The sequence below is a fragment of the Dendrobates tinctorius genome, unplaced genomic scaffold, assembly GCF_039654945.1.
Source record: "Dendrobates tinctorius isolate UK_male_01 unplaced genomic scaffold, ASM3965494v1 ptg000086l, whole genome shotgun sequence".
NCBI classification, from domain to species: Eukaryota; Metazoa; Chordata; class Amphibia; order Anura; family Dendrobatidae; genus Dendrobates; species Dendrobates tinctorius.
The window spans coordinates 18,533,545-18,552,517 of NW_027361754.1; the positions used below are offsets into that span (position 1 = coordinate 18,533,545).

Below are 18,973 nucleotides of genomic sequence, written 5' to 3' on the forward strand. Positions count from 1 at the left end.
TGTGACATGGCGGCCAGTGGTGCAGAGCTCACTGATACCAGCACGGTCCTGTAATAGGAGCCTCTGTGGTAACAAGCCCGTCCATGACATTTCTTCCACCATCACGTGTGAGAGATATTATTAAGAAGTGGAAGGAGCAGCAACTCAGCCACAAAGAGGAGACCCCATAATGTTAAAGAGCGGGGGGCAGAAAAGTCACAACTGCTCTGCTGACTCCATAACTGCATAGTCCTGACCTCCTCTGAGATTAACCCCTGTAATAAAAATGGGGGAACTCAAGGTATCGCCCTATGAGGAAGCCACAGAATGAGGGAACACATTTAGGGGAGACATGCACCCGAATATGCGATACACTGCAGGCATTACCAGTTGCATATATGATAGGAATACAGATAATACTCTTCGATCACTGCCCAGTTAGGGTACATCAGTACAAACATGATGTGAAGGACACTGTATTTTTCCCCATACCACCCAGGTCTTCTATTTGCTTCTTCATCCCTCCCTGATGTTTCTCTGATACACTTCCAAATCTGGGTGGGCTACATGTCTTCCCATCGATATGGTAGCAGCGCAGAAGAATCGTTGGACCAGATGGATCACCAGTGTGGTCTCGGTTGGTCTTACTATGAAGGGCAGCCAGATTCCTGACATTTCCTTTACTTGATCCTCATCTTTCTGCAGGACGTATCTACATGAACAGAGAATAGTATATAACCTGCGAGATGCTGCAGCACAGCCTCAGCGTTACTACTGCAGGAGGACCTCCAATATGACAGCGGTCAGACGTCCTGCTCCCACTGCCAGTGTATCAGGCGGCAGACATGTGGTGAAACCGGAGCATTTGCTGCACAGATAGAGAAGTGTTTTGCTCTGGAGGAGCCCTGACATGGACCTTAATCTGTGATGTTGTGTGGTCAAAATGTGAAAAAAAGGAGTTTACTGTACACCACTGAGATTGTATCATTTATTTTAAGGACCGTTATCGCCACTTTCAGTGACCATAGTTCATTTTTAATGGACTCCTTAAATGCAAAAAAAAATAAAAATTATGAGATAATGATTAGACTTGGAACCAGATGCTGGAACGATGTTCATCGGTCTGGTCGAATGGGAATTTAACTTTTTGCAGAGAGATCTCAGAGCTGGAACAAATAACGCCCGAAATGTAAGAGGCGACAATGAATGATGTGCAATCCCCATGGCTGGTGGCGTCTCTCTGGATCTTAGACAGCGCAGTTCATGTACTGAAAATACTAATACATAGCAAATGGCTGCATTAAGTGCTTTTATGAATCGCCATTTCTGCAGAAATCACATTGGTACAAACCAAACTGGACGGAGTGTTCTGCACCAGAGACGGCAAATATCCCAATCCTCCTTCCAGCTGCTCCTTCTGTCCTCCTGTGCGCGGCGTGACATTTATAGACTCCACAGCATGGCCACCGCTTTGCAGATGCCCACATCGTGGTAGTTGAAATAGCAAAGACCGGCGAATGTTACGGTGGAGAGAGCCAGCAGTCCGGCGTTAGCTAGCTTTACCTTCGCCTCTCCATGAACATAGTCAGTCAGCACCTGCCCGAGACCCCTGAGAAAGAAATATGTAGAGATTAGGCCAAAGGCAATGCCACTCACAACATACAGGATCCCACTCATGTCCATATAGCCATTGTGTTGCATTACTTTACATTTCAATGTCTTCTATTGCCCATGAGCCGAGAGGTTTTAGCATATACTCAGCCTATAGCTACATTCACACATCCGCTGTACACCTCAGGAAATACACGGGCCCATAGATGTTCAATGGTCCACAAGATTTGGAGCAGGCCCTATACTCATTTGTATTTGTCGGATCAAACTTTGCCATTAAAGATTATGGTGATCCGTACAAAAATAAAACTGTAATGATAAAGCATTTAAAAAAATCTCCATATGCCTTTAACGTAAATGTGTGTATTTTGGGCTAAAATTCTTTTTTGCAATTGGGTCACATTAAAAACCTGGCGCCATTTGGCTTTTACAGGCTCTTTGTTTCCTTCACATTGCCGTCTGCAGAATGAGGTAACTGAATCTGTAGGTGAGCTTCTTCTGAGAATATGTATTTCTTATTTGTCCTTTCTGAGCTCCTATCAACTGAATTAGGACCACAGACTGTGTCAGAGAGGACCTTTTACTTCATGTGGTCAAAATTCAGCTAACAGGAGCTCAGAAAAAGACAGAAAGGTTGCAGACTTCTTTCATCAAATTACGCTCACTGATAAGACTGTTATTTCATTCTGCAGCGAGCAATGTGCAGGGAAACTAAGAATCTGCAAAAGCTAAATGGTGCAAAATATCTTTTATGCAAACTAAACTGAAACAATAATTTTTAGCCCAAAATACATGTAGGTAGTAAAAAAAACAAATTGCCCCTGAAAGTGCCTGTACCCTCTAACAAATGTGGCCGAGACCGCAGGGCAAGGCGGCTCGGGCCAAGCCTGCATTAGGGAGTTGATTAGCTGTAGTGGTTATATGGATGTACAGCAAATAACTGCTACAACCAAAAAAAAAAAAAAAAAAAATCAGACGGACAGGGAAACAAAACCCTGATCTCTGCACATGGCAGTGAATAGAAACACTGCCATTTGTGCTGTATGGATTTATTTGAAGATTTCTTACCAATGTCCGTGAAGGGCGAGAGCTGCGGCCAGAGAATAGTCCATAGCAGCTCCAGGATACATATACGCCGCAGGTATAAGGCCTAGGAGAGCAACGCTCACCGCTCTCTCACCGGTCCAGTGCAGGGAGGCTTTGGTGGAGGCTGCGAAATATAAATAAATAATTCTCTAGACATACAGTGCCTTACCAAAGTATTCGGCACTCTGGAACTTTTCAACCTTTTCCTACATATCATGCTTCAAGCATAAAGATACCAAATGTAAATTTTTGGTGAAGAATCAACAAGTGGAACACAATTGTGAAGTTGAACGAAATTTATTGGTTATTTTAAATTTTTGTGTAAAGTCAAAAACTGAAAAGTGGGGCGTGCAATATTATTTGGCCCCTTTACTTTCAGTGCAGCAAACTCACTCCAGAAGTTCTGAATGATCCAATGTTGTCCTAAATGACTAATGATGATAAATATAATCCTCCTGTGTGTAATCAAGTCTCCGTATAAATGCACCTGCACTGTGATAGTCTCAGGGTTCTGTTTGAAGCACAGAGAGCATCATGAAGACCAAGGAACTCAACAGGCAGGTCCGTGATACTGTTGTGGAGAAGTTTAAAGCCGGATTTGGATACACAATGATTTCCAAAACTTTAAACATCCCAAGCAGCACTGTGCAAGTGATCATATTGAAATCGAAGGCGTATCATACCTCTGCAAATCTACCAAGACCCGGCCGTCCCTCTAAACTTTCATCTCAAACAAGGACTGATCAGAGATGCAGCCAAGAGGCCCATGATCACTCTGGATGAACTGCAGAGATCTACAGCTGAGGTGGAATAGTCTGTCCATAGGACAAGAATCAGTCGTACACTGCACAAATCTGGCCTTTATGGAAGAGTGGCAAGAAGAAAGCCATTATTCAAAGATAGCCATAAAAAATGTCGTTTAAAGTTTGCAACAAGCCACTTGTGAGACACACCAAACGTGGAAGAAGGTGCTCTGGTCAGATGACACAAAAATCAAACTTTTTGTCAACAATGCCAAACAATATGTTTGGCGTAAAGGCAACACAGCTCATCACCTTGAACACACCATCCCCACTGTCAAATGGTGGTGGCAGCATCATGGTTTGGGCCTGCTTTTCTTCAGCAGGGACAGGGAAGATGGTTAAAATTGATGGGAAAATGAATGGAGCCAAATACAGGACCATTCTTGGAAGAAAACCTGTTGGAGTCTGCAGAAGACCCGAGACTGGGACTGAGATTTGTCTTCCAACAAGACAATGATCCCAAACATAAAGCAAAATCTACAATGGAATGATTCACAAATAAACGTATCCAGGTGTTAGAATGGCCAAGTCAAGTCCAGACCCGAATCCAATCGAGAATCTGTGGAAAGAGCTGAAAACTGCTATTCACAAACGATCTCCATCAAACCTCACTGAGCTCGAGCCGTTTGCCAAAGAAGAATGGGCAAGAATGTCAGTCTCTCGATGTACAAAACTGATAGAGACATACCCCAAGCGACTTGTAACTGTAATCGCAGCAAAAGGTGACGCAACAAAGTATTAAGTTAAAGGGGCCAAATAATATTGCACGCCCCACTTTTCAGTTTTTCATTTTCCACAAAAATTTAAAATAACCAATACATTTCATTCAACTTCACAATTGTGTCCCACTTGTTGCTGATTCTTCACCAAAAAATTTACATTTGGTATCTTTATGTTTGAAGCATGATATGTGGGAAAAGGTTGAAAAGTTTCAGGGGGCCGAATACTTTCGCAAGGCACTGTAGTAATAAAGTTTTACATTAGAAGAACACAGTATGACACAGCCAAATGTGTCTCACTACTACCTTCCCAAATAAGTTCAGAGGGTTTATAACATTAAGCCAGAATGAGTAACAAAAAAAAAAAAAAAAAAAACACTGCGCCGGGTGTTTCTGGAATAAAGTAGAATCTCTTTAATCGGTTTCCAAAATGAAGTAAACGTGTGGAGCGGGATCTGGGGACCACGAATGCCGAATGCAGCAGTCTGACCCTGAAGGGCCACGATCATTACCAGTGAATCATCAAAGCAGTTAGAACTCCCAATCCCACTGCCCGTTATGGCTGATTATGTACGCTCCTGCCCCATCTCTTCTCATTTCAGGTCCATAGAGAGATATGGGTATTACTTACCTGGTAATGTGTTTTTTGTAACCCATGACGGCACCACGAGAGTGGGGATCCACCCTTCAAGGACAGGAAACCTTCAAGATAAGAAGGGCAGCTCCTCTTTCCGTATCAGTTGTTTTACAGAACATGAGAGGAACTCCGCAGGTTAGTGTACACGCAAAATAATACATCCATAGATGCCCGACTACTAGCCCCTTAAGGAGTGTCTAGCTATAAGGATTCACCTAACAACAGAAGTGACAAGAAAATTGGGAGATAGTAATAAGGGTGCCGTCATGGGTTACGAAAAAAACACATTACCAGGTAAGTAATACCTGTGTTTTTTAGTCACCCATGACGGCACCACAAAAGAATTTCAGAGATCTAAATTCTTAGGAAGGGACCCTTTTCCCGAATGTGAGGTCAGAGGAGGCAGACAGGTCTGATCTATAATGCCGGAAGACAGTAGAAGGAGAGTACCATGTGGCCGCCTTACAGATCTGGTCGATGAAGGCATCAGCTCTTTCCGCCCAGGACGTCGCCATGGCTCTCTTGGATGGGCCTTCAGACCTTCCGGAATAGCCCTGCCTGCACTGACATAAGCTAGTTTTATGGTGTCTCTCACCCACCTAGCTATAGTCTGCTTGGCCACTTTAAAGCCTTTCCTCAACCCCTGAAAGGACATAAACAGAGCTCTCTGCTTTCTCCAGGGTTCTGTTAGCTTTAAATAACGTAGAAAACACCTCCTAACATCTAGGGAATGCAGTCTTTCCTCTTTCTGGTTGCTCTGGTTAGGGCAGAAGGATGGTAGGACTATTTCCTGAGTTCTGTGGAATTTTGTCACGACCTTGGGGAGGTAAGCTGGGTCTAACTTCAACACTACCTTATCCGCCATGACCTAAGTGTAGGGAGGGTCTGCTGACAAAGCATGTAAATCACTTATCCTTCGGGCCAAGGTAAGTGCTACTAACAAAGCTGTTTTCAGTGAAATTAGCAGGGCTGTGGAGTCGGAGCTCATTTTGGTGAAGTCGGAGTAGGTATAAAATGGACCGACTCAGACTCCTAAAATATATAATAAATTGGGTACAGTAGTTCAATGCAGAATGATTTTTCCATAGGAATTTGGGAAAATAATGAAGTGTCCTATAAATGGGTGTTCTATTCCTGATCTAAGGCTACATTCACACACAGCGTTTTTGCTGCGTTTTTTGAGGATACGTTTTTCAGCTGCAAAAGCAGATCAGGTTTTTAAAAAAACGCATCACCTGAAAGGTTTTTGAGCTCATAGATAATGTTTTCAAAAGCAAAAGCAGATTAGAAAAACGCCGCACAAACTGACATGCTCATTCTTTGTGAGGATTCGTTTTTGAGCCCAAAAACGGATCCTCACAAAACAATGTGTCTGAATGTCATATCTTGAAACCTATTGACTTTGCTGGGATGCCCAGTCACTGCATTTTACTGCAAAAAACAGATCCACAAAAATGCTGTGTGAATCATGGCCGTAGCCAGCGAGGGGCAGGGGTACGCACCTATCAAAACTCACTTGTATGCTGCAGTGCTTCTATCCTGCACTGGCTCCAGACTGCAGGGGGCAATCACCCCTCCTCTGTCCTGTCTTCTGCCGTCTTCACCAGAGAGAGGAGGGGGAGGGGTGCCTGCCCTGCACAGGATCCGATTCCTGGGCCCTGAGCTGGAGAAAGTGAGAAAGTGAAAGTACTAACTGCTCATCTCTGTCAAAGGAAGGTAACTAATGCTAATATTGTAGGTGATTATTATGTGCTCTCTGTAAAAGGAAGATCTTAAAAAGACTCTCAAAAGATGCTTCATGTTTCTTAAAATGGATGCCTGCACACGTCACAGAGTGAACTACTTTGCCATCAATGTTCGATATGTTTGTGACAACAAAGAAATTGTTACCAAGACACTGGCAGTAAAAGATACTAAAGCTCATCACAGCAGCCAGTTTCTCCAGGTCTTAGTGGAAAAAGTTCTGCAAGATTACGAACTCAAAAAAGAACAGGTTCTCGCTACTGTAACGGACAATGCTTCAAACATGATAAGTACAATTAAACTGATGAATGAGAGCAACGAACAACAGCTAGAAGAAAATTTAGGATTCAGTATGTTTGAGATGGAAGGCCACAGTGCTGTTCATGTAACTGAGGAACAAACAGATATTACAACAGAAGAACAGCAAAATTATACTTTAGAAATAGATGATCTTGTTGAAGCTGCTTTAAAACACTTTCCTATTCATCACATGCGCGGTGTTGTGCACACGCTGCAGCTGGCAATAAGAGTCTGCAAGATGGACATGCTGAAAATCTGATTGGAAAAGTGAGGAAATTGGTTATTGCCGCCAGAACCCCTAAAATTGATTCCATCTTGAAGAGACGTGCTGGGAAAGGGGCAATTGTCGATCAAGCCACTCGGTGGGGCAGCACTTATTTAATGATTGAGCGATTGCTTGAACTAAAACCGTTTCTTATAGATATGGCGAACCCTCAGGTAACCCTCAATGAAGGTCAATGGACACAGGTGGCTGAATTGAAGGAATTGCTTAATCACCCATTTACCGTGACTAAAAAGTTACAAGCTGAGGATTTATCTCCTGGCATTTTCATAAGGGAGTGGAAGAACTTGCTATTTTGCCTGTCCCAAAGAGGAGGTTTACTCGCAGATGGCATTTCTGCTTCAATGAAACGGAGAGAGACACAGCTATTGGAAAATAAAAATTTTCTGGCAGCTGTTTATGTGGACCCAAGTCATCGTATACTGCTTGATGATCAACAGCTTACTAAAGGAAAAGAAGCTCTGACTGAGGTAGCAGTTAGGATGAGTGGCCTACAGGAGGACTGCCAGTCGCAAGAGGACTTGGGTCCTGACAGTGCTACTGCTGCCATATCTTCATCCTCATCAGATGAGGAGTTTGACTTTGACAAGTATTTGGATGACATGGAGCAGGCAAAACGTTGCTGCAAGGAAAAAGATTTCACTCCGTCTCCTATAGCAAGCAGATTGACCATATTTCAGCAAAATGTTTCACTTGCTCTCAAAGAAATAGAAAAATTCAACAGTTCATCAAAACTGACTGTGCATGATGCAATTCCTTTATACCCGGAAATTGTTAGAGATGTTGCCCATGTGGTTACGGCTTTGCCTCCAACCCAAGTTAGTGTAGAGAGGTTGTTCTCTAGCCTTAAAATTATTAGGCCAGAAATTAGGTCATCTATGAAGCAAGACATGATGGAGGCAATTCTATTTCTTAGAACAAATTCACAGACTGCACAAATGTTATTTAGTATGTTTTTGTTGAAAACTGTTTTTTGCCACTTAGTTTATTACATAGTGATTATATATATATATATATATATATATATATATATATATATATATATATATACACATACATACTTACATACATATATACACACACACACACGTGTATTTATGTCATCGATATTACACAGTGTATTACATATTTACAATTCATTACAGTTTGTGTTTTAAAGTTGTATTCCAATAATATATATTATGTTCTATCTACATATCTTGATTATTGTATCATAAAAATGATTAAATGTCTGATGTTCACATTGTACTACAATAAATTTTTCACTTAAATATAAGCAATATATGTGGGAGTCGGAGTTGTCGAGTTGGAATCAGTGTAAGGGAAATTGAGGAGGGGGAGTCGCAGGTTTGGCTTACCGACTCCACAACCCTGGAAATTAGTGCAGGAGAGAAGAGTGTAGGAGCTTCCACGGGATCCAGAATGAAACCACATAGGTTTCATCCAAATCAGTAGAGCATGTGGGTGCACACAAAGGCTGGAAAGCACAGCATTGCATAGAAGCAAAAAGGAGGATGTGGCACACCAAAATTAAAATAAAAAAAAAAACCTTTATTCGGCACTCAAGCCATAATTAAAAACCATACAAAACGTGACGCATTTCCGGTGCAAAAAACACACCCTTAGTCATAGGACTCCTATGAAGTGAAATTACTTTCTCCGAGGCTGAGTGTAGTGGCTCAAAGGGACTCTGTGCCAATTGTGACAATACCAAATTCAGATCCCATGGAGGAGGCCTAGGAGATGGAACCGAGCTGGATATAGTACAGGCTCTAATGTACCTCGCCACCCACCTATTATCTGCCAGGTTACAATTATATAAGGCCCCCAGCGCTGAAACCTGAACCTTAAGGGTACTAACTGCTAGTCCTTTCTGAAGGAACTCCAGTATGGATACCAACGGGACATCCCCCTCCCAAACTAGTCCTGAAAAGGATAAGAATTTCCTCCAGATCCTTTCATATATTTTAGTAGTTACCGGTTTTCTGCTACTGAGCAGTGTGGAGACTAATTTTGCCAAGAAACCCTTCCCCTCTAAAAGTGACCTCTCAAATTCCAGGCTGTTAAATGCAGCCCGGACATCTGAGGATGGAGGAAGGGTCCCTGGGACAGGAAATCCTGGTATTCTGGAAGGACCCATGGATCCGTTACTGACATTGCCTTCAGCCAGTAGAACCAAGGTCTCTTTGGCCAGAACAGAGCTATCATAATTACCGTGGCTCTGTCCTCCTTGATCTTTCTTAAAACTGACGGAATGAGGCACACTGGAGGGAAGGCATAGAGGAGCCCCGGCGCCCACACTATTCGGAAAGCATCTACCACCGACGAATTGTCTGCTGGGCTTAAGGAACAGAACTTTTGGACATTCCTGTTGTCTCTTGAGGCAAAGAGGTCTATCCGGGGATGACCCCACATGTCTACAATTTTGTTGAATACTGACTCCTTTAGGAAACATTCTCCCTGTCTTAGCTGGTTGCGGCTTAGGAGGCCTGCTCTTAGATTTTCTGTTCCTCGGATATACAGGGCCGATAAGAGGAAATGTCTTTCTGCTAGAAGAAAAATCTCTCCTGTGTGGTGCTAATAAAAATATGGATATCTTATAGCCTACATATTGTAATATATTGATTAGTCCATATTGAAATTAACCTGTAATGTCAGCATTAGAAGGCCACATATCCAGTACCAGAGTTCATGAGGTCAGACCTGCAATGGCTATTGAAATGCAGCCTGTGTGTTGAGTATACTGAAAGACAATGCTAGTTCAAACAGTATGTTTAATCTGGATTACTGGAAGGAATTAACCTTTGTGTACACTGTTGACTTACTTGAATTTCAAGAGTAGTGAATGGTGCAAGTATATTGACAAAGTATTACCTGATATTTGTGTCATATGGGAATTAAAAAGTGGATTAGGCATATGGACAGTTGCAAATTATACATAAGGTCATTGAAATATGTATAGAGGAGCCTAATGAATATGGTTGGTGATCTGAAACCCATTATAGTATATTCGTGATCTGAAACCCATTATAGTATATTCAGTCTTAGAGATCTCTTTAACTGTAGTCTGAAATATATATATTTTGTGCTAGGGCTCTAGTCATAGAAAGTTGTTGGAAACTTTGTTATCATATGTAAATATCAGGGCAAGAGTAAATAGTCCGAAGACACAAGATTTGTTTGATGTTATTTATTCATGATAGGTGGCCACTGTCATGTGATTGGAACATCAAACAACTAACCTGTGTATTTTCACGTTTACACAATATTATATTGAGTAAGCCTTTGTCTAAAGCATATAAAAGCTGGTGAAGCAGTCACTGAAGGCGGAAGCTTGTGGACCTGTGTGAGAGGCACAGTGTAGTAGATCCTAGGACGCATTCTGTCTTCACTGGCTGCTCCTCACAGTTGAAGTATTTCCGGACAGGTGTAAATGCCCCTAGTGAAGATTCTTTTCTTTTCTCTTCTTTCTAATGTAAGTATATGTACCAAAACCTTTGTAATTTGAATATATAAGTATACGCAATATCATACTATCTTCTATTTCGATATCATTGTCATACATTCCATTGATTTAGTGTTTTGCCACTTGGATTGATCATTGTATAATAAAATTGTGTTATATGCAAGTAGTAGCCTTCTTTAAAGCCGTATCCGAACCTTATTGCTAAACAGTTGGCAATACATAAATTGGCGTAGTCGGCAGGATAAGCAGAAGGCTCAGAAGTTTTTTTCCCTTTGTTGGGATAAGAAATAATCCTCACGTCCTAACTTATTTTATAGGATAGTAATTTGTCGGCACTAGGCCAAAATGTTTGGGTTTTTAGCGCAGGAAATGCGTTGTTGTGGTTTGGCAGGACACTGGGAGCATAAGCTCAAGGGCTCAGAGCCCCATGATGTTGTTGAAGTACTCATGGGGATCCCTGCAAAGGCAGGTGATGCAGTTAACCCCTCGATGTTGTTGAATTACTCAGGGGTATCCCTGCTAAGGCAGGTGATGCAGTTAACCCATGATGTTGTTGGTTTACTCATGGGGATCCCTGATAAGGCAGGTGATGTGGTTAACCCCTCGATGTTGTTGAATTACTCGAGGCTATCCCTGCAAAGGCAGGTGATGCAGTTTACCCCTGATGTTGTTGAAGTACTCAGGGGTGATGTAGAGTCTTTAGGACGGTGTATGTGGATTTTACTCAGTGTATACCGAGATATGCATGAGCAAAACACCCATATGCAAAGAAAGTTGTCAGAAATGGAACAAAAAGAGGTTGTAAGTGAGTCTCTTGAGACTCCAGGGTGGGAGGAAACTCCATATCATATTTTGTCACACAGTGTTGGTTCAAGTGAACGTTGGGGCAAATATTGGCAAGATACAAAGCTAGTTGATGTAGAAAAATGGTTGCAGAAAGCAGGGCTGTGGAGTCGGTAAGCCAAACCTGCGACTCAGACTCCTCAATTTCCCTTACACCGACTTCGACTCCAACTCCGACTCCACGACTCCGACTCCCACACATATTGCTTATATTTAAGTGAAAAATTTATTGTAGTACAATGTGAACCTCAGACATTTAATCATTTTTATGATCCAATAATCAAGATGTTTAGATAGAACAGAATATATATTGGTGTACTACCCGGTTTTCATTCTTTTTGGTACAGATACGATATGGATAGACAGATATGGATAAATGGATATATAGATAGAGCAGATTTCTAATCTGCTTTTGCTATTGAAAACATTATCTATGAGCTCAAAAACCTTTCAGGTGATGCAGTTTTTTAAAAAGATGATCAGCTTTTGCAGCTGAAAAACGTATACTCAAAAAACACAGGAAAAACGTTGTGTGTGAATGTAGCCTTAGATCAGGAATATAACAGCCATTTATAGGACATTTCATAACTTTCCCAAACTCCTATGAAAAAATATTCAGCACATCCTGCATTGAATTACTGTACCCAATTTATTATATATTTTAGGAGTCGGAGTCGGTCCATTTTATACCGACTCCGACTCCACCAAAATGAGCACCGACTCCGACTCCACGACTCCGACTCCACAGCCCTGGCAGAAAGTAAAAGTAGAAAAAGGGAAAGAATTATGTGCTCTTGGTAGGTGTGGCTGGATCCTGCTATCTGCATATAGAAAACAGCATGAGGAAAAGCAAAGAATGTTAAATAAAGTGCAGGAATTGGAAATACAGCTATGTGAGGCCCAGAATGCATTGGTGGTAGCACAGGGTCAGAATAAGTTAGTAATGGACAAATGTGTTGGAACTCAGCATGATGCAGAACAGACTGCTGCATGTGTAAAACAGTATAAGTGCAGAAAGAAGAGAGGGAAGGTGAATAGGAATGAAGCTTTGGCAATGGCCACAGCAGAGATGGAGAGGAACCCAGATCAGTGGGATGATGATGCACATGAGTCAACTGACTCCGAAACTGTCACCAGCCAAGAATAGGGGGATGATCATTTTAATGGGGAGGTGGAAATGGATCCTCTTCTTAACCCATTAAAAGCTTATCATATTTGCCAGACCCAGGTTGTAGAGACAGCTACAGGGGAGCAAAACCAGAATGAGGTAGAAGATTGTAGTGTGTCTAATAGATCTGAGTTGCAATCTACCTTAACCCCTTTCTGCCATCCGACGTACTATCCCGTCCATGGGACCTGGGCCCCTATGCCCATGGACGGGATAGTACGTCGGCGCGATCAGCGGCGCCCACGTGGTGAGCGCCGCTGATCGCGGCCGGGTGTCAGCTGATTATCACAGCTGACACCCGGCACAATGTGTCAGGGGCGGTCACGGACCGCCCCCGACACGTTAACCCCTTGCACACCGCGATCAAACACGATCACGGTGTACCGGGGGTTAAAGGGAAGCATCGGCAGGGAGGGGGCTCCCTCCGTGCTTCCCTGAGCCCCCCACGGCAGCGCAATGTGCAGCGCTGCTGTGGGGGACTCCTTTGCTCCAGGCCCCCGAATCCAAGATGGCGACGGGGGCCTTCGGGGGCCTGCAGGAAGCTGGCTTCCTCAGTGCCTGCAAAGCGCAGGCATGAGGAAGCCTTCTGCAGTGCCTGTGTCAGATTGCTGATCTGTCACAGTGATCTGTGATGTGACAGATCAGCGATCTGTCACAGGACAGTGATGTCCCACCTGGGACTATTTAATAAAGTAAAAAAAAAATAAAAAAAATAAAAAAAAAAAAAAAAATAAAAAAAAAATCGCCAAATATATTAGGAAAAAAAAAAAAAATATTCCCCCAATAAATCCATTTTTTGGAAATAATAAAAAAAAAAATAAAAGTACACATATTAGGTATCGCCGCGTCCGTAACGACCCGCCCTATAAAACTGTCCCATTAGTTAACCCCTTTAGCGAACCCCTTAAAAAATAAAAAACGAAGCAAAAAATAATGATTTATTATCATACCGCCAAACAAAAAGTGTAATAACGCGCGATCAAAAAGACGCATATAAATATCCATGGTACCGCAGAAAACGTCATCTTGTCCTGCAAAAAACGAGCTGCCACACAGCATCATCAGCGAAAAAATAAAGTTATAGCTCGCTGAATAAAGCGATGCAAAAATAATTATTTTTTATATAAAATAGTTTTCATTGCATAAAACCGACAAAAACATAAAATAACGACCTAAATGAGGTATCGCTGTAACCGTACTGACCCGAAGAATAAAACCGCTTTATCAATTTTACCGCACGTGGAACGGTGTAAACGCACCCCCCCCCCAAAAGAAATTCATGAAACGCTGGTTTTTGTTCATTCTGCGTCCCAAAAATCGGAATAAAAAGCGATCAAAAAATTTCACGTGCCCGAAAATGGTACCAATAAAAACGTCAACTCGTCCCGTAAAAAATAAGACCTCACATGACTCGGTGGGTCAAAATACGGAAAAATTATAGCTCTCAATATGTGGTGATGCAAAAACTATTTTTACAATAAAAAGCGTCTTTTAGCGTGCGACAGCCGCCAAACATAAAAACCGCCATAAATAGTAAATCAAACCCCCCGTTATCACCCCCTTAGTTAGGGAAAAATAATAAAATAAAAAAAATGTATTTATTTCCATTTTTCCATTAGGGTTAGGGCTAGGGTTGGAGTTAGAATTGGGGGTTTCCACTGTTTGGGCACATCAGGGGCTCTCCAAATGCAACATGGCGTCTGATCTCAATTCCAGCCAATTCTGAGTTGAAAAAGTCAAACGGTGCTCCTTCCCTTCCAAGCTCTGCTATGCGCCCAAACAGTGTTTTACCCCCACATGTAGGGTATCAGCCTACTCAGGACAAATTGAAAAACAATTTTTGGGGTCCAATTTCTCCTGTTACCCTTAGGAAAATAAAAAATTGGGGGCAAAAATATCATTTTTGTGGAAAAAAATGATTTTTTTTATTTTCACGTCTGAGTGTTATAAACTTCTGTGAAGCACTTGGGGGTTCAAAGTGCTCACCACACATCTAGATAATTTCCGTGGGGGGGTCTAGTGTCCAAAATGGGGTCACTTGTGGGGAGTTTCAATAGTTTAGGTACATCAGGGGCTCTCCAAACGTCACTGCTTCCCTTCCGAGCCCCGACGTGTGTCCATACAGTAGTTTTCTCCCACATATGGGGTGTCAGCGTACTCAGGACAAATTGGACAACAACTTTTGGGGGTCCAATTTCTCCTGTTACCCTTGGGAAAATGAAAAAATTGGGGACTAATTGATCATGTTTCTGGAAAAAATACGATTTTTTTATTTTCATGCCCGGGCATTATAAACTTCTGTGAAGTTTAAGTGGGGGTTCAAAGTGCTCACCTCACATCTAGATAAGTTCCTTAGTGGGTCTAGTTTTCAAAATGGGGTCATTTGTGGGGGGTTTCCACTGTTTAGGTACATTAGGGGCTCTCCAAAGGCAACATGACACCCGCAGACCATTCCATCAAAGTCTGCATTCCAAAACGTCACTACTTCCCTTCCGAGCCCCGACGTGTGCCCATACAGTAGTATTCTCCCACATATGGGGTATCAGCATACTCAGGACAAATTGGACAACAACTTTTAAGGTCCAATTTCTCCTGGTACCCTTGGGAAAATAAAAAAAATGGTGACTAAAAGATCATGTTTGTGGAAAAAATATGAATTTTTTATTTTCACGCCCGGGCGTTATAAACTTCTGTGAAGCACTGGGGGGTTCAAAGTGCTCACCACACATCTAGATAAGTTCCTTGGGGGGTCTAGTTTACAAAATGGTGTCATTTGTGGGGGGTTTCCACTGTTTAGGAACATTAGGGGCTCTCCAAAGGCAACATGACACCCGCAGACCATTCCATCAAAGTCTGCATTCCAAAACGTCACTACTTCCCTTCCGAGCCCCGACGTGTGCCCATACAGTAGTTTTCTCCCACATATGGGGTATCAGCATACTCAGGACAAATTGGACAACAACTTTTGGGGTCCAATTTCTCCTGGTACCCTTGGGAAAATAAAAAAACGGTGACTAAAAGATCATGTTTGTGGAAAAAAATACGAATTTTTTATTTTCACGCCCGGGCGTTATAAACTTCTGTGAAGCACTGGGGGGTCAAAGTGCTCACCACACATCTAGATAAGTTCCTTAGGGGGTCTAGTTTCCAAAATGGTGTCATTTGTGGGGGGTTTCCACTGTTTTGGTACATCAGGGGTTTTCCAAACGCGACATGGTGTCCGATCTAAATTCCAGCCAAAAACGTCAAATGGCGCCGCTTCCCTTCCGAGCTCTGCCATGCGCCCAAATAGTGGTTTACCCCCACATGTGGGGTATCAGCGTACTCAGGACAAATTGCACAATAACTTTTAGGGTCCTGTTACCCTTGGGAAAATAAAAATTGGGGTGAAAAGATCATTTTTGTGGAAAAAATATGATTTTTTAATTGTACCGCTGTACGTTATAAACTTCTGTAAAGCCCTTGTGGGTTCAAAGTTCTCACCACACATCTAGATAAGTTCCTTGGGGGGGGGTCTAGTTTCCAAAATGGGGTCACTTGTAGGGGGTTTCCACTGTTTAGGTACATCAGGGACTCTCCAAACGTGACATGGCGTCCGATCTGAATTCCAGCCAATTTTGCATTGAAAAAGTCAAACGGCGCTGCTTCCATTCTGAGCTCTGCCATGCGCATTTTTTTTTAAATATTCAAAAAAATTCCTGTGACGCACCTAAAGGGTTAATAAACTTCTTGAATGTGGTTTTGAGCACCTTAAGGGGTGCAGTTTTTAGAATGGTGTCACTTTTGGGTATTTTCTATCATATAGACCCCTCAAAGTGGCTTCAAATGTGATGTGGTCCTAAAAATAAAATGGTGTTGTAAAAATGAGAAATCGCTGGTCAACTTATAACCGTTATAACTTCCTAACAAAAAAAAATTTTGGTTCCAAAATTGTGCTGATGTAAAGTAAACATGTGGGAAATGTTAGTTATCAAGTTTTTTGTGTGCCGTATCTCTGTGATTTAAGGGCATAAAAATTTAAAGTTGGAAAATTGCGAAATTTTCGCCAAATTTCCGTTTTTCTCACAAATAAACGCAAGTTATTTGAATGAAATTTTACTACTAACATGAAGTACAATATGTCACGAGAAAACAATGTCAGAATCACCGGGATCCATGGAAGCGTTCCAGAGTTATGACCTCATAAAGGTACAGTGGTCAGAATTGTAAAAATTGGCCCGGTCATGAACGTGCAAACCACCCTTGGGGGTGAAGGGGTTAAGTAGAAGAAATACTAGGGGTGGAAAGGCCCCGGCAATGTTCAGATTCAGGCGATCTGATGATCCCATGTTGTTCTGTAGTAATTATTTGGCCAATCCACAACAACGCATTTCCTGCGCCAAAAACCCAAACATTTTGGCCTAGTGCCGACAAATTACTATCTTATAAAATAAGTTAGGACGTGAGGATTATTTCTTATCCCAACAAAGGGAAAAAAACTTCTGAGCCTTCTGCGTATCCTGCCGACTACGCCAATTTATGTATTGCCAACTGTTTAGCAATAAGGTTCGGATACGGCTTTAAAGAAGGCTACTACTTGCATATAACACAATTTTATTATACAATGATCAATCCAAGTGGCAAAACACTAAATCAATGGACATATACTTACATTAGAAAGAAGAAAAGAAAAGAATCTTCACTAGGGGCATTTACACCTGTCCGGAAATACATCAACTGTGAGGAGCAGCCAGTGAAGACAGAATGCGTCCTAGGATCTACTACACTGTGCCTCTCACACAGGTCCACAAGCTCCCGCCTTCAGTGACTGCTTCACCAGCTTTTATATGCTTTAGACAAAGGCTTACTCAATATAATATTGTGTAAACGTGAAAATACACAAGTTAGTTGTTTGATGTTCCAATCACACGACAGTGGCCACCTATCATGAATAAATAACATCAAACAAATCTTGTGTCTTCGGACTATTTACTCTTGCCCTGATATTTACATATGATAACAAAGTTTCCAACAACTTTCTATGACTAGAGCCCTAGCACAAAATATATACAGTGGGGAAAAAAAGTATTTAGTCAGTCAGCAATAGTGCAAGTTCCACCACTTAAAAAGATGAGAGGCGTCTGTAATTTACATCATAGGTAGACCTCAACTATGGGAGACAAACTGAGAAAAAAAAATCCAGAAAATCACATTGTCTGTTTTTTTTTTCATTTTATTTGCATATTATGGTGGAAAATAAGTATTTGGTCAGAAACAAAATTTCATCTCAATACTTTGTGATATATCCTTTGTTGGCAATGACAGAGGTCAAACGTTTTCTGTAAGTCTTCACAAGGTTGCCACACACTGTTGTTGGTATGTTGGCCCATTTCTCCATGCAGATCTCCTCTAGAGCAGTGATGTTTTTGGCTTTTCGCTTGGCAACACGGACTTTCAACTCCCTCCAAAGGTTTTCTATAGGGTTGAGATCTGGAGACTGGCTAGGCCACTCCAGGACCTTGAAATGCTTCTTACGAAGCCACTCCTTCGTTGCCCTGGCGGTGTGCTTTGGATCATTGTCATGTTGAAAGACCCAGCCACGTTTCATCTTCAATGCCCTTGCTGATGGAAGGAGGTTTGCACTCAAAATCTCACGATACATGGCCCCATTCATTCTATCATGTACCCGGATCAGTCGTCCTGGCCCCTTTGCAGAGAAACAGCCCCAAAGCATGATGTTTCCACCACCATGCTTTACAGTAGGTATGGTGTTTGATGGATGCAACTCAGTATTCTTTTTCCTCCAAACACGACAAGTTGTGTTTCTACCAAACAGTTCCAGTTTGGTTTCATCAGACCATAGGACATTCTCCCAAAACTCCTCTGGATCATCCAAATGCTCTCTAGCAAACTTCAGACGGGCCCGGACATGTACAGGCTTAAGCAGTGGGACACGTCTGGCACTGCAGGATCTGAGTCCATGGTGGCGTAGTGTGTTACTTATGGTAGGCCTTGTTACATTGGTCCCAGCTCTCTGCAGTTCATTCACTAGGTCCCCCCGCGTGGTTCTGGGATTTTTGCTCACCGTTCTTGTGATCATTCTGACCCCACGGGGTGGGATTTTGCGTGGAGCACCAGATCGAGGGAGATTATCAGTGGTCTTGTATGTCTTCCATTTTCTAATTATTGCTCCCACAGTTGATTTCTTCACTCCAAGCTGGTTGGCTATTGCAGATTCAGTCTTCCCAGCCTGGTGCAGGGCTACAATTTTGTTTCTGGTGTCCTTTGACAGCTCTTTGGTCTTCACCATAGTGGAGTTTGGAGTCAGACTGTTTGAGGGTGTGCACAGGTGTCTT

At 42.2% G+C, this 18,973-nt stretch overlaps 1 protein-coding gene across 1 annotated transcript in view; it reads right to left on the reverse strand.

Moving 5' to 3' along the window:
• Positions 1–953: 953 nt before the first annotated feature.
• SDHD (succinate dehydrogenase complex subunit D) overlaps positions 954–18,973 on the reverse strand; it is a 28,070-nt gene continuing 10,050 nt past the window's right edge. Inside the window, exons 3-4 of the mRNA XM_073585123.1 lie at positions 2,659–2,800; positions 954–1,588 (exon numbers count right to left, since the gene is read on the reverse strand). Of these exons, the coding sequence (XP_073441224.1) occupies positions 1,423–1,588; positions 2,659–2,800 (308 nt within the window). The 3' untranslated portion in view covers positions 954–1,422. The remainder of the gene's footprint in view (positions 1,589–2,658; positions 2,801–18,973) is intronic.